Below are 24,202 nucleotides of genomic sequence, written 5' to 3' on the forward strand. Positions count from 1 at the left end.
CCAGAAACACATAATTATTTTAGATTCACCATAGAAACCCTGTGCTTGTCTGAGCGCCATGCAGATTTACCCTTGGATTTCTGTAAGTACTCCAGTTCACTCAGAAGCAGCCATCCCATCCCACAGTTCTTGTGGACATCATGAACGCCATCATGGTCAAGTGCAGCAGCCACCAAGTTCCCTAAAACAATGGCTTCAGAAAAGCACTTTATCACAATTCAATCAGAGGTGCTAATCTGATTACTAGCGATGCTACTGCTCGCCACGAATCACTATCGTTTCATTTTTCACTGGGAAAAAAAAATCTGAGCATTGCATTCAAGCCCAAGGATAGGACCAAACTAATTTTGGAATGCCTCTTTTGAGGGTCTTGTTCTTGGAATTGCTCTTGGAACCAAATACTGTATCAGTCAGGGTCTGGTAAAACAAAACAAAACAAAACAAAACCCCACGTATGTATTTTAAGAAATAATTTAATAGGAAGAAATAGTTAAATAGTAGTAGAGGACTGAAAAGGCAGCAATGCTGAATTATTACATAGATAGTAGCTGTAAGGAATAGCTAGCTATCAACTCTAGGGCTTGGGAGCAAAGAGGCGATAAGAATATACAAACTTTTAGAAAGGAAACTGAGGAGATTAGCTTCGGACTTCCGACGGGAGACACTGCTCAGCTGGTTCTGGTACCATAGGATCTTGGAGCCCAGTGCAGTATTCTGAAGGGGCATGCTAAGGCTGGATTGGGGAGTGTTAAAAAGAACAACCTCATAAATTCAAACCAACTTTCCCTGATTGAGTCAAGTACCATGGTCTGTTGATGCTTAGAAGAATAGTTAGCAAACTACTAAAGAGGGACTTTCTTTTCTCCTCCTTTGGCCTTGTAATCTCCCTCTCGTAGCCCCTATCGGGAGACCCTAAGAAGGAGCAAACTAGCAAAGAAGATGTGTGGTGTGCAGAGTCCCAGACCCAACGTCATAAAACAGAGTACAGAAGGATGGATTTGGAACCAAGAGACAGAAGCTTAATAACCAACACAGTTTATTTAAAAGAGCAAGTGATGTCAGATATGTGAAATGCACAGAAAAGTGCTAGGCGTGAATCAAGGTAGTGATGAGAAAGAAAAAGAGGAGGTGGAGCAGGTGGGGAGCAGAGTTGGAGTAATATCCAAAGTGTTCATTGGTAATGACTTGAGGAACATGAGCACTGAATAAGGGTTTACTGGTTCTGGCTATGAAGGAAGTCATAGATAACATAGGGCAAGTTATTTGGGAGAGTTGGAGGAAGAAGCCAGAGTATCCCAAGCTGAGCAGTAGATGAAGGTGAGGAAGTACAGGCAGTGAACAGCAATGTCTTTTGAGAAGTTTGGTGGTAAAGGTAAGACAAATGGGATTCCCAGGGTCAAGATAGGCTTTCTTCCATAAACCACAACTATGTAGCCTGCTCTTGCCTGAAGGCACTCAGATGCTGAGATCAATATTCTCACTTCACAGTCTGGTCAAGAGTGGGGAGCTGCCCAAAGTCACAGAAACACTTCAGAAAACACCTCAGACTTGTTTCGCTTAGCATTATACTCTCAAGATCCATCCATGTTAGAAAAAGCAGAGAACTATATGATTTCACTGATATGTGGTATAGAAACCAAAAACAACAAAAGAACAAGACAAACAAATGAGAAACAAGAACTCATAGACACAGACAATAGTTTAGTGGTTACCAGAGGGTAAGGGGGGTGGGGGGTGGGAGACGAGGGTAAAGGGGAACAAATATACGGTGATGGAAGGAGAACTGACTCTGGGTGGTGAACACACAATGGGATTTATAGATGATGTAATACAGAGTTGTACACCTGAAATCTATGTAATTTTACTAACAATTGTCACCCCAATAAATTAAAAAAAAAAAAAGAAAGAAAAAGAAAAAAAAAAGAAAACACCTCAGACAAGACAGGAAGCCTTTTCCTCAGCTTTTGGTAAAATCTAGGCCAGAGTGTTCAGGTATTTTAAAGGCGAAATTAATCCAAGCATCCTACCCCACCTTCCAAACTTTCATCATCCTGACCAGACTCACCACTCTCTTTGGCTATTTTTGCCTCTGCCCACATGGAGCTATGGAAGCAGGACAGTCCACAGTTCAGAGAATCACAAAATTTATTGTGGGAAGATTATGGGGAATCAGCACATGGATTCTGGTGATTTACAGCCTCCATACCCAGAGAAATAGGGGATATTTGGGACCAGGGTGGGTAAGGAAATTCTAGGCAGCAGCTGAATAATCAACATGAACATCTACATAGGTGATGGCCTGGAGTGTGGAGGACATTCCAGAGAGGAGATCAGCAAGCAGGACCTGATTCTGTGTGAGATAATCAAGATATTAGTGAACTTCACCCCTTGCTAAGGAGGCAGTAAGCCAGAGCAGAGCACCTTTTCATTCTCTGCATTGTACATCACACTGGTATTGCTGTCCACTATCCAGGGTGCTGAACCATGTTCTTCCCTGTACACCCATCCACCGCCTATCCCTGGATAACAATTTCTGGACTCCCTCTCATCAATTAAGATGGATCTTCCTCCTCATCTTGAACTACTTCATAACACAGGGATGCAAAATATTGCCAGATGCCCTGGTTGATCAAAATACATATTTCTTACTTTAATATTGGCAACTCATTTACATTTATAAAACACTTTCTAGGCTGAATCAAACATGTCGTGGGAATTCTGTGATCGATGGCAGCATAGATGTATTAGTGGGAATAAAATGAGAAGCTCTAGATCTTTCAAGATTTTGCACATAGCAGTAAATTAGCTTTGTTAGAGCTGTGCTATCCAATATGGCAACCCCTAGCTACTTGTGAATACTGAGCACTTGAAATGAAGCTAGTCCAAACTAAAGTGCGCAGTATGTATAAAATACACACCAGACACCAAAGACTTAGTACAAAAAAAATAGGATGTAAAATATTTCATTAATAATGTTTATATTGATTACATGTTGACATGATATTTTGGATATATTGGGTAAGTAAAATATATTACTCAAAATAATCTGCTTTTTTTCCCTTTAAAATTGTCTTTACTAGAAAACTGAAAATCACATGTGCGTTTCATGCGATATGTCTATTGGATAGCATTGATTTAGAGTATTACATAACTCATCAACCCAAGGATATAGATTCAATTACAATGTTGGCCACTCAATTTTTTTTTATGTTCTCTGTCATGGACTGTACCTTCCTGGTGGCTCAGTCCATCACACGCAACCTTGTTCTCAGAAATCCTGTGTACAGTTCACTGCAAACTCATCCCTACCCTTCAAAGGAGGACGCCTCCATCTCCCGTGAAGCCTATGAACAGTCATACAGAGCTTCTCCCCATTGTCCAGAAGGCTAGGTTCTTTCCCACTCTTGTTTATTTGCGTGTGCCTCATCCTCTGCTTTTAATGCATTCTATGACAAAGAAACTCTTAATCATTCTTCAACATCCAGTTTAAATCTTGCCTCTTCTTTGAAGCCCTCCTGGAAGTCCCCTGTCAGGGCTGCTGAGTCCTGCCTCTCTACTTCCACAGAACCTCAACCAAAGCACCTCCATGCAGATGAGGTAGACAATTAAATTCGTGAACTTGTTGCAACAATGTTGCTAACCATTTTCGATATCAGAGGGATTATTCATTATGAATTTGTACCAACTGGACAAACAGTTCACCAAGTTTACTATTTGGAAGTGCTGAAAAGGCTGCGTGAAAATGTTAGATGACCTGAATTTTTCACCAACAATTCATGGCTCTTGCATCAGCTCACACAGCACTGTCTGCGAGGGAGTTTTTAGCCAGTTGACAAATAACTGTATTGGAACACCCTTCCTACTCACCTGGTCTGGCCCCCAGTGACTTCTTTCTTTACCCAAAGATAAAGGAAATATTGAAAGGAAGACATTTGGATGACATTCAGGATATCAAAGGTAATACCAGGATAGCTCTGATAGCCATTCCAGAAAAAGAGTTCCAAAATTGTTTTGAAGGGTGGACTAGGCACTGGCTTCAGTGCATAGCTTCCCAAAGGGAGTACTTCGAAGGTGACCGTAGTGGTATTCAGCAATGAGGTATGTAGCACTTTGTCTAGGATGAGTTCACGAACTTAATTGTCCGACCTCATGTAAAATTACCTATTTATTTGTCCTATCACTTACTAGGCTGGGGGCTCTTGTGGTCAGGGGCCAGGTGTGATTCATCTTTGTAATTGTGGCAACTGGGATAAAACAGGGAATGAGATAAAGGCCTTGTCTTCCTGACATCTGCACTCTAGTAAGAGGAAAAGAAACAAGGCAGTCAGGTAGTAATGAATGCTGTGAAGACAAATGAAGCAGGGAAGAGAGTGGCGGATGTGCCTTTTTGGAGAGACCTGAGATGGTCACACTTGAGCAGAGTATTTAGCAAAGAATAGTTGCAAATAAATACCTGAAAAATGAATAATAGCATCTCCTTTCACAGAATCCCCTGTCCTTTTCTTCACCAGATATCACCCTTGTAAAGGTACCTCTTACAATTGAGCCCCTTCCATACTCTAACCATATTGCCCTCCTTTCTTTGCTTTGAAAAGGAGAGCTCATCCCTGCCTCAGGACTTTTGCACATGCTCATTCTCCTGTTTGTGATTTTTTTTTCTTGGGTCTTGGCACAACTTCTGCCTTATCATTCAGGACTCAGCTGAAATGTCTCCTCCTCAAAGAGCCCCTGCCTGCTTATACCCTCTTAATTTGATGCCTCCCTCCCTGCGCCACCCCAGTTTCTCTCTCTCGGATCCTCCTATTTTGTTATTTTTATAACACCCACCACCTTATGGAATTTAGTTGACTGTGTGCTTAGTTCCTGGCTCATTGTAAAGCAGAGTTTTTGTGTTGCTCATGGCTGTCTCCCTAGAACCTAGCACATTGTAGATGCTTCACTGAAATTTAAATGAGTGAATGAGTGAGTGACACATTTATAATGATCCTAAAGGCTAAGTGCCATCACTAAGGAATGGAAATATGCTCTGGTCTCTCACCGGATTGGTACTGACGTGGCTCCTTCACCTTGAGGATATTTAGGCGGTGACTTGTAATTTGTCTAATTGTAGAATCTCTTCTAGAATGCAAAACAGATCCCTTAGACCATGGTAATGAAGGAGGATCAGAGAGACCAAAGGAGTTTTCCCTGCTCCAATTGAGGGGGTTGGGGAACGAGCTAAAGGTTTGGAGAGAAGAGGCTGGCCTGAAGGCTCTGCTTTGTCATTGGCTGTCTCCGATCACTTCAGTGATAGTTCTGGGTCCTGGCTTCTTCACCCTTAAATTGGGAAGAACTACTCCCTCCCAAGCTAATCACTTAAGAGCTATACGTTGAAATGGGACAGTGAGGAAGTTGCATTATAACAGCCAGAGTCTCCATGCCATGCCAACTCTCCAAAGTGGTGGGGCAACATTGGCAGAGCAAATGTGTTGGTCAAGCTACCCAACTCCCATTTACTTTGAGTAAGGCTGGGAACCGAGCTTTGGGAGCTTCAAGACTCATCTAGATGAACTGCCTCAAGCTTCCCATATCATAAGCAGCGAGCTTCCTGTCAGTGGAGGTGTGTGAGCAGAAAATTGCTCGCTGGGAGAGTCATTTAAAGGAATTTTAGAAACTCTAGTATCTAGCATTTGATAGAACTAGTGAAACTTCAGTAAATGAAACAAGAGTCCCTTCAACCCAGAAATTCTATTGGTTTTCAGATTCCTGCTGGGGGCCTGAGTGGCCAAGATTCAATCTTGCATTCATTGCTTTGGGTTCTGGCAGACTTGGAAACTTTGGGTGCTTGGTGGTAGAGAACAGTGAAAGAGACAGTTTTTGTCTGGGCCAAAACCAAGCCAATTTTGTGCTCCTAATGCAACATTATACAATTTAGGAGGAGGGTAAAGAAGGTATTGGGCAGTTTTCTACTACAGGGAAGCTTCCATTTATATCTCAGCTTCTCTAGGTTTTTAAGGACCAGAATAGAATTGAAACTGGCATGTACTTAGTTAGTGGTGGAGCTTTAATGGCTAGTGTAGACAGTGTTTAACCCTGGGCTTGGTGCACAGGACCCCATCAGTAAATGGGAGCTGAGTTTATTAGGATTGTTATTGTTAGGGACCATTCTTCCTCAGCAGGGAGGGAAGGGATTTTTGGTCTGGGAGAAGTAATGCAATCAAAGGGTGAAGGAGTCGTCTGGACTTTCTCCTAGAGTTCCTGTCTCTTCCCACCTCCAGCACTTACTAATCAGTGAATTTGCAATTCGTGGATGCAGGTCTCTGAGCCATGAATTAACAAAGTTACACATCTGAAAGACAAAAAAATATATATGCAAGAGTCAAGAGGAGGACTCTCCCAATGAAGCCTGGATGGGGTGATTAAGGCAAGTTCTCTTAAGCCAATCCATTCTAGGGAACAACCAGGTGGAGGGGTTTTGGGGTCAGACTGCCCTGGGGTCACATGTCAGCTGAGCCATTGCCAACAATGTGACTTGGGTAAGTCACTGACCCTTCCTGGAATTTTTTCTTAAATCTGGAAAAAAAAATAACATTGGAAAATGGAGATACTATTGTTACCTGGAGTATGAGATTGTTTGGAGGATAAGAAAATTCATGTAAGATACTTAGCACAGTGCCTGTGTGCTTAATGAGTGTTAACTGTTAATTTTATGATAACTTATACTTATTTTACAGATAAAGAAGCTGAGTCTTGGAGAGGCTTACTAACTCAGCACTGATCTCACAAATGCTGATTTTCACTTGAAGAATTAAATAACGTCTGTGAAGCACTTCACCAGTGTATGGTTACAAATGGGAGCTTAATAAATGACATTTCCTCACTCCCTAACTTGCCTCCTTGAAAGATTTCCTTCCGGTTTAATTAAGAAGAACCATCCCACCAAGCTCTGACTTAAGACTCAAGAAAATGAAGTAATCTGGGTTTGTATACTTACAAAAGCTCCCAACTTATTGGCTATCAGGATTTTCAATTTTCTCTGCCTGTTTTCCGTAATCAATTTTGTGGCCAGGCCTCTAAATGAAAAATGAAAAAGGTTTGTTGAATAAACTAATTTGTCCCAAACTCTCCTTTCTTCACATCACTTCTTTGCTCAATTGACCCCAAATTTCTTAGAGTTCACTCTGTTTCCACAATGCTCTATGACCCAGCCTTGCCCTTCTGCTCTGATCAACCTCTTATAGCTCCTTTAAATTAATCCTTCCATTTAAATCACCTTGCCCTCATCCTGTTCCCTCTCAGCCCCCATTCTGTGTCTATTTTGTTTCTCTTTCTTGGAATGACTTCTTTGGCTTCTACCACCCTTTGAGGTCCAACCAACTGTCTTCCTCCAGAAATCTTTCCCTGACTTTTCTAGCCAACTCTGACTTCTCTCTTTCATACGCTTTTCCGTTTCTCTGATTACCTAATGCTCCAATAGAACTTATCTCCTCAGCCAGATGGTCATGTCTTCTTGGAAGGAACAGTATAATGTCACTCTTCAGTTGGGGGAGATGAGAAAGAATCAGGAAATAGCAGTTTAAAGGTGTCTTTGTGTTCCTAACTCAGTCCCCAATCCTTATAGATGGGGGTTAATCTGTCTAATTCCCAGGCAAATTGTTTTTATTCTATAAAAAGCTTTCATATAAATCAGTTGATCTACCACTTCCAGCCTGAGGTCCCAGATTTCCCACAAAGGAAGGACTTGTTTTCTTCAACATATCAGAAGACACGGGAGCCATATTCACAGAGTTTTCCTAGGGGCAGATGACTAAGTCAAGGATGCCATATCTGGCCAGGTTCTCACTTATGTTTGAACACGATAGCAGGACATAATCAGACCTGTAAGGGCTCAGAAAAGATTCCACACCCTGATCTTTCTAGAAATGGTGAGCAATTGAGAGATGAATCAAAATAAATAATTCATGAATAAAAAAGACAGGTATAAAATAGATTGGTGATGACCATTGGATTCAGTTAATCAGCCTAAAGTTTTAAAAAAAAAAATCTTACAAAAGAAGATTGTAAAAAAAAAAGATTGTAAATTTGGAAGAAAACACTAAAACTCTAGTTAAAAAAGGGCAAACTTCTGAAGAGGAAATGTCACAGGCTAATAAAGAAATGATGACATCCTTGTTCTACTGGTAATAAGAAAGAAAGAGAAAAGGAGAGAGAGAGAGAGAGAGAGAGAGAGAGAGAGAGAGAGAGAGAGAGAGAGAGAAAAGAATGGCATCTGTGGAATTCTCTACCTACGGAAAAGTTGTGAAAATGAGAATAAATGGTACTGCTTGGGTATGGGATGAAACTGACCGTCGCCTGCCAGCATCATGTCACGTAGCTCAGTTCTACTGGCGAACTGTTTGGTAAGTGATTTGGAATGCCTTAAAATAATCATATGCCTTAAAATTTAAAAGTTGTAAAACTGTTTATACTTTTTCAATAATTTTAGGAATCCACAACAAGGAAATAATTCTATTTTGGGAAAAACTTCCGGTACCAAAAAGGTTTAAGAGTATTTATAATAGCAAAAATCTCAGAAATAACCTAAATGTCAACCAATAATCAAGTGATCTTGCTTTCTTTGTCCTCAGTACTGTTCAGTGAACCTCTTTTCATGTCAATGAAGTTATTATTTTTATAATACACAAAATTTTAAGTTAACACAAAGTTCTATTTATAAGATACACATCCCAGTATACACAAAAGGCTAATTTTAGAACATATTGTTTTGCTGGTGACATCTTTCAGGTGAAGCCTCATTGTGGGCTTCATCATAACCAGCCGCACCCAGAGAGAGGAAGATGGGGAACTCACGAGCTTTCAAGCTGGATCCATAGAGATTCAGGTACGAAACTGCAATGCGAAAAGTTAAGTTGGTAGTTGCCATCTTTATTCTTTTCCAAATAAAGCTCGATTTTCACATCCATCCCCATGTGAAATGTGAGGGGATCAAAACCTGGGAGACTGTGGGAAGAAAGAGTTAAGGCTGGTGGGAAAGAACCCCAGAGCTTACTACACCCCCATTTGCTTCTAGAATGAGCGTTTACCATATTTGCATAAGACCCTCAAAATTACCCTTAAAATCATTTCCTCATTTTTCAAAAGAGGTGATTCAAGATGACAGAATGGGAATGGCTTCTTCCAAGTCGTGCATCCAACTAGTGGCTAAGCCATATAGGTCTGCATTCAGGGTATATGACTGATTCCCACTACCTCTGGCTCAGGGGATAGTTGATTCTAAGTGTGGCAGCTAATCAAAACAGAAACTGTGACCTTGGAAAGTACTCTTCTAGAGGTCTCAATCTCCACTGCCTTTAGGGCCAGGTCTGAGATGGAAATGAATGAAGTAGATCTGGGGTTAGATTCATAGGCGAGGTGAAGGCTATGATGTACTGAAGAATGCCTGCCCTCTCTGAAAATACATCGTGCAGAACAAACACATCTCTAGGAGTGTGCAATCTCTAGGAGTCTCTAGGCAATGGTGCCAAGGAGGGTTGGAGTCTACAGTAGATTCTGTGTTCTTGTCTTAAGTTATATTCAATCAGAGCTGAGTGGGCTCATTAAATCGAAATAAATGAAGGTGAGGGCTCTCTAGATAAAGCAGGGAAAGAACCCCCCCCACCACCACCACCACTTTCCCTAGAGGTTGGAAGCATTCAAGTATTCTGCAGGCTCCTGATTCTACACATAGGGTAACCCAGGCCCAGAGAGGGTTGGCACTTTATTCCAGCCACATGAGTCTTGCTGAAATTGTGTTGGATACCTTTTAGTTATGGCTGCTTCCCACATCTCCTCATACCTGTGCAAAAGTGGATAGAACTGTGAATGAAACTGCAGCTGTTACTTACTTCAGAACTACTGAAAATCTGAATGGTACGTTTAAATCAGCCTTCGTGTCATCAGGATATTTCTTAAGGGAGACTGGAAGGATTTGAAAGTCTTTCACCTGTACCCTGGGAAAAGAAACAGAACATCAGGGAAAGATTGTGGCCCCAGCTGCAGGTGGACCCTGCTTTGTGCAAAGACAGGTCCCCTGCAGAGCAGAAGCTGAATGTACGCAAAGATGGTTACTCACTCATTAATCATGTAATCTATTGCACAGCTACTATGTGTTATAAGCACTGGGAATACTGCTCTGAGTAAAAAGAAGCTCTTGCCTTAATGCATCTCAGAATGATCATGTCCAACCCTTTGGCCAGCAGTAAGCAGACTGGAATAAATGAGTGAATAAATAATAAGTAAAAGACTTAAAGACATAGATAGCACATGCTTGGAAAGTGTGCATATGTGTAAAATGATAAATCCAGTAAATGAATACGTATCGAATGTGTCAGGTGATAGGTGTTGTGAAGAAAAGCCCCTGAAAGATCAAGTGATACAGAGTGACATTGGGAAGAGTGGAAATTTTAGACAGGGTAGTCAAGGAAGGCTTCTCATAGATGACATTTGGACAGAGTCATGAATAAAGTGAGGGTACAAGTCATGAAGACAGCCAGGGGAAGAAAGAGCCAGGCAGACGACAGAGTAAGTGCAAAGGCCCTGAGGCTGAAACTTGGTTGGCATGTTTGAGGAACAGAACAGTGTGCCTGGTGGGCAGTGGATGAGGGGAGAATAGTAGGAGAAGAGATGAAATAGATAGTCAGGGCCAGATCACATGGAACCTTGCAGGCCAGTGGTAAGGAATTTGGGTTTTGTTCTGAGAGCAAATGGAGGGTTTGGGCAAGGGAGTTACAGAGTCTGTCCTATTTAGAAAGATTCTTCTGGATACTGGTGGAACAGAATGGAGGAGGAGGGGTCTTGAAGTGGAAGCAGGGGTATCTGGGAAAGTAAGCGAAGGAGGGGAGATAGTGGCTCCGCCAGGGGAGGTGGGGAAAATGACTAGATGCACGGGTGTGTTTTGAAAGCATTGCTGACAGGGCTTGCCAACAGGCTAGACGTGGTGTGAGAGGAAGAGAGAAACCAAGGACAATGGCGAGATTTTTGGCCAGAGCAATTGGATGGGTGGAGCTGTCATTAGCCAAGATGAGCTGGGCTGGGGAAGGACCAAGTTGGGGTGGGAATCAGCAATTGAGTTTTGGATGAGTCTTCTGTACTCTGGTGGTCAGGTAGCATCAATTATTATAAATGCCACATTATTGTTGTCAAGGTTGTCCTTGTTACGGTTGATGGGGGCTTCCTGAGGGCAGGGAGCTGTGCAAGCACTTTACTTATTTCATTGAATACTCACAACAGTCCGATGCGGGTAGATGCTATAATCCCCTGTTTCACAGGGGCAGAAACTGAAGCACAGAGAGGGGAAGAGGCTGGTGGTGCTCGTACAACTGCTGAGCAGCCATCCTCTGCCCAGAGCGAAGGACTGAACCCTTGTTTTCAGTGCTTCCTCGGCTCCTCCACCCCCTTACCCCTTACCTCCACCCCCCATTAGATTTTCTCCCAACCATGGATCTCAGGCCATTCACGCTGGAAGGACTGTTAGCTGAGGGAAGGGCCTCTGCAGAGTCAGGAAATGTGGGGAGAGCTCTAAAAAACCAACAAACCAGGACAGGCTGGACCTGGGGGGTAGTGATCAGATAGCACTCACATGTCTTTAGGGCTAAGCGGGATGTCAATTATCAGTTCATTTATTGGCATGTTGATGAAGTTCTCCACTGAATCTCTGAAGTCCATTAGCATCCCTTCGGTTAACATGTGTATTTCTTGGAGTTCTTGGGTCAAAGTTGAAAAACATGGGCCCCAAAACCCAGTTATACATTTAGATGTCAAAAATTCTTGGACACAGCCTGACCTCTAAGCACGTCCCACATGTGGCCCTTACTCTTCATTCATCTAGTCTTTCTGGCCTGCTTGGTGCCAGGCCAAATTCTAGACACAATTATTTAGCAAGTATTTATAGGGGCCTACTATGTGCCAGAGTCATACCAGGGGATAGAGCTGCACCAGTGAGAACAAGCAGAACTCTCTGCCTTCATGGAGCTGGCATTCTAGTGGGGCTGAGGAAAGAGAGATTATAAAGCAGTGAATAAAGGGAGACGCAGGAGTCAGGTGCAAGTAAGAGCTGTGAAGGGGCTGATTTCAAAATCTTTAGCAGCCAGCTCGGGCATCAACCAATCAAAAAGGACATCAGCCTTATTTCTGTAGACTGGTTCAGGGGCTCCCAGGCTATGCCAGGTATTAACTCTTTAGATTTTGGTTAGTGAGGAGGCTGGAGTTCTGGGGGTGAGGCTGGAATGGTTGGGGTGATGAGGGGGAACCTCTGAACAGAGGCTATTCCCAAGAAGCACAGAAAGAAATTTTAATATTTTAACCACTGCAGCCACATTGGTACCTTCTGCTCAATGCTATTGCTGCCTGTGAGGGAAAAAGAAAAGGCAGAGTGAGGAATTGAGAGTACTGGATGAGGGTGCTAATTTATGCAGGGAGTTCAAGGAAGGTCTTTCTGCAAGTATGAAATCTTAGCAGAGACCTCAAGGAAGGGAGGGAGCCCTGTAGATAGGGAAAAATGGTTTTAGGCAGAAAGAACAGCACGTGCAAAGGTTCTGGGGTGTGCCTAATGCATTGAGGAGGCCACTGTGGTAGGAGGGGAGTGAGTGAGTGTGGGGTAGTAGGAGAGGTGGGCAGGGACCAGCCCACGTAGGGCTGGGTTCTTGGATGGTGGGTCTTAGTAGATGCAGCAGGGTAAGGAGACAGGAAAGAGACAGGAATATTGGGGAAAGCAGATTAAACATGTAATAATCAGAACAGCTAACCATTAATGGTGTTAACTGGGTCCCAGGCACTGCTAATTAGAACTTAACTGACTTTAGCTCTTGGCCTGGACTTCTAGGAGAGGCCTATAGGTCTGACAAGGCTAGCATGACCCACATCAGGACAGTCTCACCGCCGACCACGTCGGAAAGGGACAGTTCAGCAACGGATGAGCCAAGCAGCCCACAGAGGAGAATGAAGAGGCCAGAGACCTTCAGCATCTTGGGTCAGGTACCTGTGGGAGAGAAGGGCAAAGAGGGTTGGTTGTGGAGTCATTCTCTGAGAGGGTTTCCCCAGAGCTTGGGTCTGGAGCAGACACACAAAACTCATGTGGACCCATTTTACAGATGGGGCTGTTGAGCTCAGAGAGGAGACATAATTTTCCTCATAGTATAGTGCAAGAAATGGAAGGCCCAAGAGATGAAGTCAACTTCCCAAAGCTACACAACTTATATTTATGCCCAAGAGAGCTAGACATACAACTTTTCCTGCAGGGATGCAGCTTTCCCAGCACAGCTGCTCGCTGCCCCTACAAGAGGCTGTATAATGTCTTTGTTACAAGAAATGTCTCTGAAGCCCTCTACCTCTTACCAGGTGTGGGACTGAGGGATTTAGGGCAGGTTGCCTCACCACATGACATTGTATGAAGGATATATTATTCTCATTTTACAGGCAGGCATTGGTGGTGATGTGCACTGGCTTCAGAGACAGATAGGCCTAAAATGGAATCCCCAGCTCTGCCACCTACTTGCTGCATAACTTGGGCAACACAGATTCTTTTTTTCATAAAAATATATTTGAGCCAAACTGATGACATATGCCTAAGAGCAAGATCTCAAATGCTTCTGCAACACAGACTCTTGAAACCTCAGTTTCCTCATCTGGAAAACGTGGATAATACATGCTCATACATTTCTCTCAGCCTTTTTGTAAGCACTGAGCATAGCACCTCACACACTGGAAGTGCTCCGTGAATGTTTGCCATTTGACTGATGAGTTTTATGACTATGATGATTCTCATTTGGTGATGCAAAGAACTTATCTTCCTGAGTTGGTGGGAGAGACTAGGCCCAGCAGCAGGGACATGTCCCTGAGGCTGAGGGAAAAGGGCTAGTCTGGAGGATGTGAAGACTGTGGCCTAGTGTGCGGTGGTTTGGAGTTGGAACTTTCTGCTTATGTAGTGCCCTCCCTGGACTGGAATTTGTCCTCGGGACCTTGACATTCACCTCACACTCCCTGATGGGTCAAGGACATGCATGTACATATTGGTGGGACTTCGTGGGCTTCAGCTAAATGGCAGTGCAAATGGCTCTTATTGGGACCTGAGACTAATAGATAGATGCTGGTAGGATGCAATCCCCTCTTTAGAGGAACTGACAGATTCAGAGGAGACTCTAAGTCCAGACCCTAGTCACCAATACCATGTAAAGGAAGCCATTTGGTTTAGTATTGTAATCACCAGGTGATTAGAGGATTGGAGCTTTCAATGCCCCACCCCCACCTCCAGGGAGGGAGAGGGATTGAAGGTTGAACTCAATCACCAATGGCCAATGGTTTAATCAATCATGCCTATGTAATGAAACCCCCATAAAAACCTACGAGAACAGGGTTCAGGGAGCTTCCAGAGAGCTGATGGCCACGAGGAGATTCAGGGAGAATGGCTCACCCAGAGAGAACATGGAAGGTCCTGCTCCTTCCCACATACCTTGCTTTACACATCTTTTCCATCTGGCTGTTCCTGAGTTATATCTTTTTACAATAAACAGGTAATCTAGTTAAATAAAATGTTTCTCTGAGTTCTAACAAATTAATTAAACCCAAGGAGGGGGTCGTTGGAACCTCTAATTTACAATCAGTCTATCAGAAGCACAGGTAAACACCTGGACTTGAGATTGGCACCTGAAGTTGAGGGCAGCCTTATAAGACTGAACCCTTAATCTGTGGGATCTGAGGCTATCTCTTGATAGGTGGTGTCAGAACTGAGTTGAATTTTAGGACACCCAGCTGGTATCAGAATTACTTGGTGCTGTGGGGGAAAATCCACACACATTGTAGTTGGTGTCAGAATCATTAGACTCTAAGACATCCAACAGAAAATAGCAGAAAAATGAGAAACCTAAGCAGAGATTTCAGCTCCTACACTGTGGTGCTGGGGAAACACTGGTTGGAGTTCAAGCCTGTTGGTAGACACTGGACTTTCAGTGAAGACACAGAAAAGTGTGCAGTAGGAGAGAGGGTTGTACCCTAGAAATAAAGGCTCCCCCCAACCCCTGAGGAGTAAGAGAAAAACCCAAATAGTTCCACCCTTATAAAACATAAATCTAAGCCTCAGCAGGATCAAAGCAATCCACGTATACTCTATCTTTCTACTATCTTCCTTTCTCTTTGAAACAAGATAACATCATTCAGAGCCTCTACAATTTTTCAGCATGATGTCCAGCATCCAAAAAAAATTACAGGATATGCTGAAATAAAAAGACGAATAGACTGAAAATCAAGAAATTAGAGTGTACACTATAACAGACTCACAGGGGATTCAAATATTCAAGTATTGAGCAGAAAACAGGGCAAGCAGCCCACAGAGGATGAGGAGGCCTGAAACGTTCAGCATCTTGGGACAATAACTGTGGGGATCCCAGGTAAGTAGAGTCAGTTTCAGGGCCACTCTGAGAGATTTTCTATGGAGCTGAAGGAGTTTGGGGCAAGGGAAAAACAAAGGACACACCTGGACTTATTCCTATCCACCTCAATTCCATTTTACAGATGGGAAACTGAGGCTCCGAGCAGGGTTATATTTTTCCTGAGGCCACCCATAGTTAGTGGCCAGAACCCAGCTATCCTGCCTTTAAGTTGTGTATACTTTACCCAGCACCTCAATATCAATTAAATCCATCGGGTCTAGCATGTCATTTAAGGCTAGTGTTTCCTTGTTGATTTTCTGCCTGCAAGATCTGTCCATTGGTGCCAATGGGGTGTTAAAGTCCCCTACGATGATTGTATTACTGTCGATCTCTCCCTTTTATGTGGGTCAACATTTGCTCTATATATTTAGGTGCTCCTATGTTGGGTGCATAAACGTTTACAAGGGTCATATCCTCTTGTTGGATTGATGCTTTTATCATTATGTAATATCCCTCTTTGTCTCTTATTATAGCCTTTCTTTTATTTTGCCTGATATAAGTATTGCTATCCCAGCCTTTCTTTTGTTTCTATTCACATGAAATATATTTTCCATCCCTTTACTTTCAGTCTGTGTCTTCCTTTCAATCTGAAGTGAGTCTCTTATAGGCAGCATATGTAAATGTCTTCTTTTCTTATTCATTCAGCCACCCTATCTTTTGACTGGAGCATTTAATACATTTCCACTTAAAGTGATTCTTGATAGTTACATAGTTGTTGCCATTTTATTAGTCATATTTATATTTTCTACCCCCACCTCTTCTTCTTCGTAAAGAAGTCCTTGTAACATTTTTTGTAATACCACCAACATTTGGTGGTGATGAACTTCTGTAGCTGTTTCTTGTCTGGGAAGCATTTTATCTATCCTTCAATTTTAAATGATAACCTTGCTGGGTAATCTTGGTTGTAGGTCCTTGCTTTTCATCACTTTGACCTGCCAGAGTCTGCCTGTGACCTGCCAGAGACTGCCTGGTAGGAGTTACAAAGTAATTTGTGGTTGGTCGCTCCCTGTGCTGAACCTGGAGGCTCATGGGAGAGGCCACATGCCCTGAGGATAGCTGCCACCAGTACCAGGCGGGGGTAGCTCTGCAGAAAGCCCAGGGCACCCCAAGGCCTGCTGCCACCTGCTGGCTCCCATACGGCTCAGCCTCTGATAGAGCCTCCTGCAGTAGGAGAGTTGGGTGAGATGGGGTCTCAGGGAGTCACCACAGTGGAGAGAGTGGAGCTCACCAGGCCAATGAAGATTCAGATTTGGCTGTGTGGGCAAGAGCTCAACACAAGAAAGATGGTGCCTGGCTGCACGGGAGGAGGATTTGACACAGGGAAAATGGTAAATGTCCCCCCAGTCCTCATCTTGAAGCCACACAGCTCAGTCTCTTCCTGTATATCTGTGACTCTACCCAAGTAACTGTTCCTAGGCTGGAGTCCAGGGTTAGTGCCTGGGAGAGAGTGAGTCTGTGTGTGGGCTCTTTTAAGAGGATGTCTGGGTTTCCTGAAGCCCTCTGTCTCACCTGGACAGTCAGAACCCCCTCTGGTTTTCAAAGTCAGATGTTGTGGGGACTCTTCTTCCCAGAGCCAGTACTCTGGGCTGGGAAGCCTGGTGTGGGGCTAGGGTCCCTCACGTCTCCAGGGAAGACCTCTGCAGCTGAGATAACCTTCCTGATTCTCAACTGCCACATGCAGATGTGGGGCTGACCCGTTTTGAGTCTCTGCCCCAACCAGTCTCCATGTGGCTTCTTCTTTATATTCTTAGTTATAGGACTTCTATTCAGCTAGACTTCAGATGGTTCTCTAGGTTAATTGTTCTATAATTTAGTTGTAATTTTAATGCAGGTCATGGGAGGAAGCAAGAACAACATTTATCTACTCTGCCATCTTTGACTTTTTCCCTACCCTGCACCTCAATAAATAAAGTTACCATAAGGATTCACCAAACATTTTGAAAATTGTTTATCCCAGTGCTACTAAATGGAAGTTAATTTTGGACTTGTAAATTAATGCTTCTCTTCATCCCTTTCTGGTTCTGACAGTGCCTGTGCAAGATTCACAGACTAACAGAGCCTGAAGGAGGAGAGGGAGGCCAGCATACATCTTTGGATGCCCAGAGTGTTGGGGGTCCACACTAAATCCTTGCAACAGACCTGTCCTCTGAGACAAATACGGATAAACTTATTTTAAAGAGCAGGAAATAGAAGTTTGGAGAGCTGAGGGCACTTGCCTATTCTTTCCACTTTCTTTACAATACCTTTTAGTTTTGAAAGCTGAAATGAGCCCAACAAAGAAGTGTTTTCCCCAACCTTTTTTTTCTTGCAACCATGAATGGCCAATGAGATATAAATGGAAGTTGTAAGCTGGGGCTTCTAAAAAAGTTCCTTAAAGTGGGCTGACTCAGCTTTTGTTTTCCTCTCCTGTTTTTTCCAAATGGATGTCAGACATGATGGTTGGAGCTCAGCAGCTATTTTATTAGCATGAAGATAAAAGCCACAACCGAGGGGTAGCAGAGGGAAGAGCTGGCAGGAGCCCCATACCATTGTAACAGTCTACCTCCGGACTTCTTATCATTATTGAAGCTACTATATTTCATGTTCTGTGCTAGAACCAATCCCAATTTGTAACTGGTAACATTTATGAAAAGTTCTAGTCTGATTTGGCATCTGATAAAAAGGAGAGGATCATTGCATTGTGCTCACCTGAATATCTTCAGTGTGCTGTAGAGATGCTCTGGGTCTCTGTCAGTTGATTCCTGATAGACTTTGCAGTGGGTCAGACTTCATATATGGTGAGTGATCTCATCACTGGGGAAGACGTGGCACTAAATGATGGACAGGTGGGAAACTGATGGGAAGCCCCATCTCACCATATACATCCAATGATTTCAAAGCAAACATTCCTGCTTAGAAAGCCCTGGGGATTAAGGAGGTAGGAACTCACTTAAGCCATGTGATGGATGTGTCAAAAACATATTTCCAACTGTACATTATAAATGTCACCAAATGCGTAGGTGTAGAGAACATGGAAAACACTGAGTGAGTCAGGAGACTGTGTTCTTGTCTTTCATTCACTCCCTGCCCTGTTCTGATTCGGTTTCCTCATCTATACCATGAGTGAGGTGGACCCGGGGCCTGTAAGAGAGGAAGCCCCTCAGTCTGCTCTGAGTGGAGGTGAGGCAGAGGGTGCCCTGGCCTCAATTCAGGGAGGCTTGTGTGCTAGCCTGGCTCTGCCCATTCCTTGCTGTTTGACACTGGACAGCTCCCATGCCCCTTCTGGACCTCAGTTTCCCCCATCTGTAATAATCGTAGCATTAGCTACTATTGACAAGCAATTTTCACAAATGCTCGTGGACTCCTCATAACATCCTTATGATATAAAAACTATCATTAGTCCCATTTTACAGATGAGCAAACTAAGACTCAAGAGAGAAAACATTTTTCCCTTGAAGGTCATAGAGCTAGTAATAGTAGATTCAGAATTAAATTAGTTCTGCCTTATGCCCAAGCTTGTAACCTTGACACCACATCACAAATTTCTCCTTTTAGAGCAGAGCTGAGGCCTCCATGGTGGGCTAGAAGAATAGTTCTCTATTGCACTGAGAAGGTTTGTCCCAACAGGTCCCAAAGATAGATGCTCTCCATCCTTTGCACCCAAAGGTGGGACACCTCCTCCAAGCCTTAATTTCAAAAATGTATTAAAAAATGTATTTCAGATTGTTCAAATAACCTGTGTTTTTAGGAATATTTTTAAAATACATAAATGCATAAAGAAAACAATGCTTCTCTTCAGAGAGAACCTCTGCTAACACTTTGCTTCATTTCCCTCTAGTCTTTGTTCTGCGTGACTGGATGTTGATACAGATGTAGAGACGTGGTCAGCCAACTACCCTCTTTGTGGCAGATCCTCTTGAAGGGACAACTGAATGGTGCACTTCTCGGTCTGCCACGTTAAGTAACTTAATAAGTCGGGGCAAAAATAAGACATCCTACAGAATCCCAACCATGGGGACCTTGTCATGCTGATCCCCTACCATCCATCCCCAAATGCAGCCCAAGTCTACTGCTGCCAACTCGTTGATTCTCTGGAATGTCCCGCCCTTTCCTGACTCAAGGCCTTTGCTGAAGCTGTTCTTATAACCTGCCTGGAAGACAGCAAATGCTCCACAAATCTGTGTTAAAAGAAAGAATGAATGAACAAATGACTCACTCTTTGAAGTCTTGCTCTAATCTCACTGTTACCAAGAAACTGTTCCAGATATCCCTGGTAGAAATCAGTCTTTGTCTGATTGCCAAGCGACATTTGTCCCTCTGTTCAACCCTAGGTCTGAGTATATCAACTTCTGCTTCTAATTTGTCAGCTTTTAGGGGCTGTGTCTAAGTTCCCCTGTCTCCCCAGGCCCTGTGCTACATGCTTTGAACACTTCATCTCATTTTATTCTCTTCAAACCCTACGAGGGTTGATGCGCTAACAGTCACATTGCAGGCAAAGAGGCTGTGCTCCAAGAAGCTGAGTAGAGCCAAGATTCACAGCCAGGAGGCAGAACCCAGAGTTGAACTCTTAACCACAATTTGATTCCATCCAGTACATTTTCTACCTACCGAGCTATAGTGCCATTCTAACTTGGGTCATTTGAGAGCAGGGGTCCCGATGTTTCACATGACCACCCACTGAAACATCACTGCATGCCCCCTCTTTGTTGAATGTGGGCAAGGAAGCCCAGGAGAGGAGGCTGAACGGGCAGGCAGGGGTTGGGTTCTAGGGGAAACACAATGTCAAGCTTGGAGCCTCCACCCTGGAAAGGATTTTATTTTTTTAAGTTTAAAATAAAGTCTATTAAGACTATTTTTTCAGAGGGTAAGGGGGGTGGGGGGTGGGAGATGAGGGTAAGGGGGATCAAATATATGGTGATGGAAGGAGAACTGACTCCGGGTGGTGAACACACAATGGGATTTATAGATGATGTAATACAGAATTGTACACCTCAAATCTATGTAATTTTACTAACAATTGTCGCCCCAATAAACAAATAAAAATTTAAAAAAAATTATTTGAAAAAAAAAGACTATTTTTTAGAGCAGTTTTAGGTTCACAGCAAAATTGAGCAGAAGGTGCAGGGAATTGGGGAACACCTCCTGCCCCTCACCCCCAGCCTCACCCATCATCAACGTCACCCATTAGAGAGGGACATCTGTTATAATGATGAACCTACGTTGAAACATTGCAACGACCCAAAGTCCATAGTTTACATTTTGGTTTACTATTGGTGGTGTCCATTCTATGGGTTTTGGATGAATGTATAAGGCCCTGTATCCACAGTTATAATACCTATCGTGTAGAGTAGTTTATCTGCCCTAAAAGTCCTCTGTGCTCCACCTATTCGTCCCTCTCGCCCTCCTCACCCCTGCAATCACTGATCTTTTCAGTCTCACAGTTTTGCCTTTTCCAAGATGTCACATAATTGGAACCATACAGTATGAAGCCTTTCCACATTGGCTTCTTTCACTTAGGAATATGCTTTCAAGCTTTCTCCATGTCTCTTCATGACTTGATAGTTTGTTTCTTTTTAGTGTTAAGTAATAGTCCATTGTCTGGATGGTCCATAGTGTATTTATCCTTCCACTTATTGAAAGGTATCTTGGTGGCTTCCAAGTTTTGGCAATTACGAATAAAGCTGCCATAAACATCTGTGTGCAGGTTTTTTTAGACATGTGTTCTCCATGTCTCTGGGCAAATACCACAGAGCACAATTACTGGGTTGTGTGGTAATTCTCTCTAGAAGTTTTCAGCAGTGTTGTGACATCCAGACCCACAGCTACCATTGTCAGTGCCTCCCTTGGATGGGAGCCAAAGAGAATCGTTTTGTTCCCTCTTCTGGAACCAAAGGTGAGGCCTTGCTCCTTCCTGCAACATTCTCTCCCTCCCAAGTTGAGAAGGGTGGGATGCAGGCCCCTGAGCCATCAGCCCTGCCTCTGGATTCTGGTCTTGAGGGTCGAGGATGGCAAAGGCTCAGCATGAGTGACCGTGGGAGGGGCTTCTCTGGCTGTCCCTCTCATGAGCACCCCTGCCCTGGAAGCCACCCTGTTTCCCTGTCTACAGTCCAGCTACCCACTCCAATGCCTCCTGCCCTGGGTCACACCTGGACCTGCTGCAGCCTGTCTCCTTTCAACGCACCCTACACATCACCTGCCAGAGAAAACTTCCAGAAACGGAGATTAGCTGAGATTGTCTGTCTCCTGCTCAGAAACCTTCCATGGTTCCTAGTACCTAGCTAATTGATTCTCAAAGTGTGGTCTGGGGGTGCTTTCAAGGGGATCCACAAAGTCCAAGCAAATTCCAAATCAATATGAATCTATTGTTTGCCCCTTCCCTCTCATTCTCCCACACGTGTAGAGCAGAATTTTCTAGGCACTCCATGGCATGTGATAATGCGACAGATTGAAGGCAGAGCTGATGTGAGAATCCAGCTGTCCTCTATTAAGCCAGTCATAATAGGGAGTTTTATAAATGTAAAACAGAGTCATGTTTCTCACTAGGGATGTTTATGGAATGTAAAGTTATTTTTCATAAAAATATGTCGTTTTGTTAAAATGCAACGGGCTTATTATTGTTATTTTTAAAAGGGATCAATAAATATATATTTTTAAAATTTCTCAGGGTTAGTTTCTTTTATGGCAAATACGCGTATCGATGGATGGTATCCATATAGACAAAAGCTCTTTGAGGTCTTCAATTTTTTAGAGTGGGCTAAGAACAAAACATCTAATTCCTGGCTGAGAGGATCATATCTAAACCACCCCTGCATGGTATTCAAGCCCTGACCCCCCTTGAACCTCACACATTTATGCTACAGCGGCGTCCAGGGCTTGTGGGGCCCCAGGTGACACTAGGTTGATTCTTACCTCTTGGCCTTTGCTCTTCTGGTCACTTCTGCTTGCAACGCCCTTCTTTCTCTCCCTGTCATCCTTTTAATTTCAGCTCATCAGCACCTTCTCTCGGAAGCCTTCCCTGACTGCCCCTTACCTCCTGTCTGGGTCAGAGCCCCCTCGTCTGAGTCGTTTTCTCAGCACTCTATTGTCTCTTCCCCCAGGAGGCTGTGTGCCTCTGTGACGGGAGCAGGTCCCTCGCTCAGCCCCTTCCACAGGAGTGGCACATCGCAGGAGCACAGCCCATGCCATGCTCAGTTGCTTCAGTCACCACGGAACTGCGCAGCACACAGCCTGGCTTAGCTAGCTACTCAACCACCTTCCTAATTTTAAAAATGCATTTTATTTCTTGCATAAACATTAACACAGAAATGTGTCAACCCCCCACAAGCAAACTTTTGTCCAATTTCAGCATCCCTTTTGAATTTTATCCCCCAGTTCCAGTTGTTTGTATCATTGTGGTTCCAACAAAGCACAGTTTTGAGATCTGTGGGTTTTTCGACTCAGCTGTAAAACACGGTATTTCCCAACATAAAAAAAAATGTTCAAATATGGTTGAGTCATATAACTGACTCCTCTACTTTGGGTCTTTTGGCTTTTCCAATGCGATGACGTTTATTCTAGCCCCATTCAAAGAGCAAATATTTAAAATAAGTGTCCATCTTCTGTCAAATACTTGCTGAAATGTATACACACTCTCATGGTAGGGTAAATAGAAAGATCCGGTTTGGTAAAAAATTCTGTGATGTGTTCCTGGGGTCATAAAATGTTCCAAGGCATAGAGTTCATAATTCTGATCCTGAGATGTTATCCTGAAGGATGAAGCAAACATCGGAAAGATCCAGCACTTATTTAACTGGATTAAACCTTCAAAAGAGCCTGCACTAGATTTTGGCACTCTAGTTTCTGGATGACTCGGGGTCCACTCAGGTTTTGCCTTCTTTCTTCCCATATATTCCTTTATGGAGGACATCTGCTCACCCCTCTAAGTGTCCTCCTCTTCCCTGAAGCCTCCTTCATGGGGTGCCACCACGTCCAGGAAACCCTCACCTCTTTTTGAGGTCTGGGTCGAGTGGGCGAGAAGTTGGTCCAGGCTGTGCCAGGCTCACAGCGGGAGAATGCTCCCTCCCTTCTTCACCGGTCCCCTTTCCCCCTCGTTAGCCTCATCGGTCAGCAGTGGGACCAAATAGCCTTGGCCCCACTCACCCTATGTCCTGGCTGCGCTCACCGAGGAGCCATGCATTTGGTCCATAGCCCAGCACTTACGTCCTCAATTACCAGGTATCTGGCCCTGGTTAACAAAACATAGTGATAAGTTTTCTATACCTGTCACCCCAGTCCTGGGTTACTAGAATTTTCCTGTTCATCCACCCAGTCAGCTGCCCTGGAGATGGTGTCTGACTGTGTACAGTCAAGAAGAGATTCATTCATTCATTCAACATGAGTTAGTACCTGTACTGCATCTTGTCTTTCTCTGGGCACTGGGGCTACTGAGAAGAAGGAAGTACCTGCCCTCAAGGATCTCACAGGCTTGTGGGGCAGAGAGATGAATAAGAAAGGTGAAAACCATGATAATGAGAGCTGACACTCTCTTTGTGTTGAACAGTAATGACAAGGGAGCTTGGTTAGACCCACAAGTCAGGAAGCACAGTGTCCTTTTTGGGGAAACATTGATGAGTAGCCCCCACTTAACTGCAAAGTGATTCTGATAAGCATGGTCCTACAGCTGACAAGGATTTAGCCAGCTGGGGTGGGAGAAGGAAAGGTGTCCCCAGTGGGTGGAACCACATGGACAAAGGCTTGCCACTGACTCAAGTTGGTTACTGCCTAAAGAAGCCCTGAAATTTGAA

The 24,202-nt window shown here is 43.7% G+C and overlaps 1 protein-coding gene across 2 annotated transcripts; it reads right to left on the reverse strand.

Annotated features, from left to right (window-relative positions):
- Positions 1-2,126: 2,126 nt before the first annotated feature.
- Positions 2,127-18,244, reverse strand: LOC117015720 (putative BPIFA4P protein). 2 transcript variants are annotated; one of them, XR_004421786.1, is made up of 9 exons: positions 18,129-18,244; positions 12,814-12,994; positions 11,597-11,720; positions 9,864-9,968; positions 8,830-8,979; positions 6,974-7,052; positions 6,265-6,328; positions 5,039-5,118; positions 2,127-2,350 (listed from the first exon to the last, which is right to left on the reverse strand). XR_004421786.1 is itself a non-coding variant. In XM_033094420.1 (9 exons), exons 2-8 carry the CDS (start codon positions 12,978-12,980, stop codon positions 5,078-5,080), a joined length of 651 nt encoding a protein of 216 aa, XP_032950311.1. In that variant the 5' UTR covers positions 12,981-12,994; positions 18,129-18,244; the 3' UTR covers positions 2,127-2,350; positions 5,039-5,077. The 2 variants fall into 2 exon arrangements, 1 of the variants encoding a protein (XP_032950311.1); XM_033094420.1 differs by having other exon boundaries at positions 12,893-12,994.
- Between the last annotated feature and the right edge of the window lie 5,958 nt (positions 18,245-24,202).

Source organism: Rhinolophus ferrumequinum, chromosome 23 (genome assembly GCF_004115265.2).
Source record: "Rhinolophus ferrumequinum isolate MPI-CBG mRhiFer1 chromosome 23, mRhiFer1_v1.p, whole genome shotgun sequence".
NCBI lineage: Eukaryota > Metazoa > Chordata > Mammalia > Chiroptera > Rhinolophidae > Rhinolophus > Rhinolophus ferrumequinum.

Bases quoted from the DNA above. Each gene is read 5' to 3' on its own strand.
- LOC117015720 (XM_033094420.1), bottom strand. From the start codon at position 12,980: ATGCTGAAGGTCTCTGGCCTCTTCATTCTCCTCTGTGGGCTGCTTGGC. The intron at 11,721-12,892 runs GTGAGACTGTCC...CTTTGACCCAAG, and splicing joins CCTTTCCGACGTGGTCGGCG to AACTCCAAGAAATACACATG. The intron at 5,119-6,264 runs GTAAGTGCTGGA...TTTGCATTCTAG, and splicing joins AATTGCAAATTCACTGATTA to AAGAGATTCTACAATTAGAC.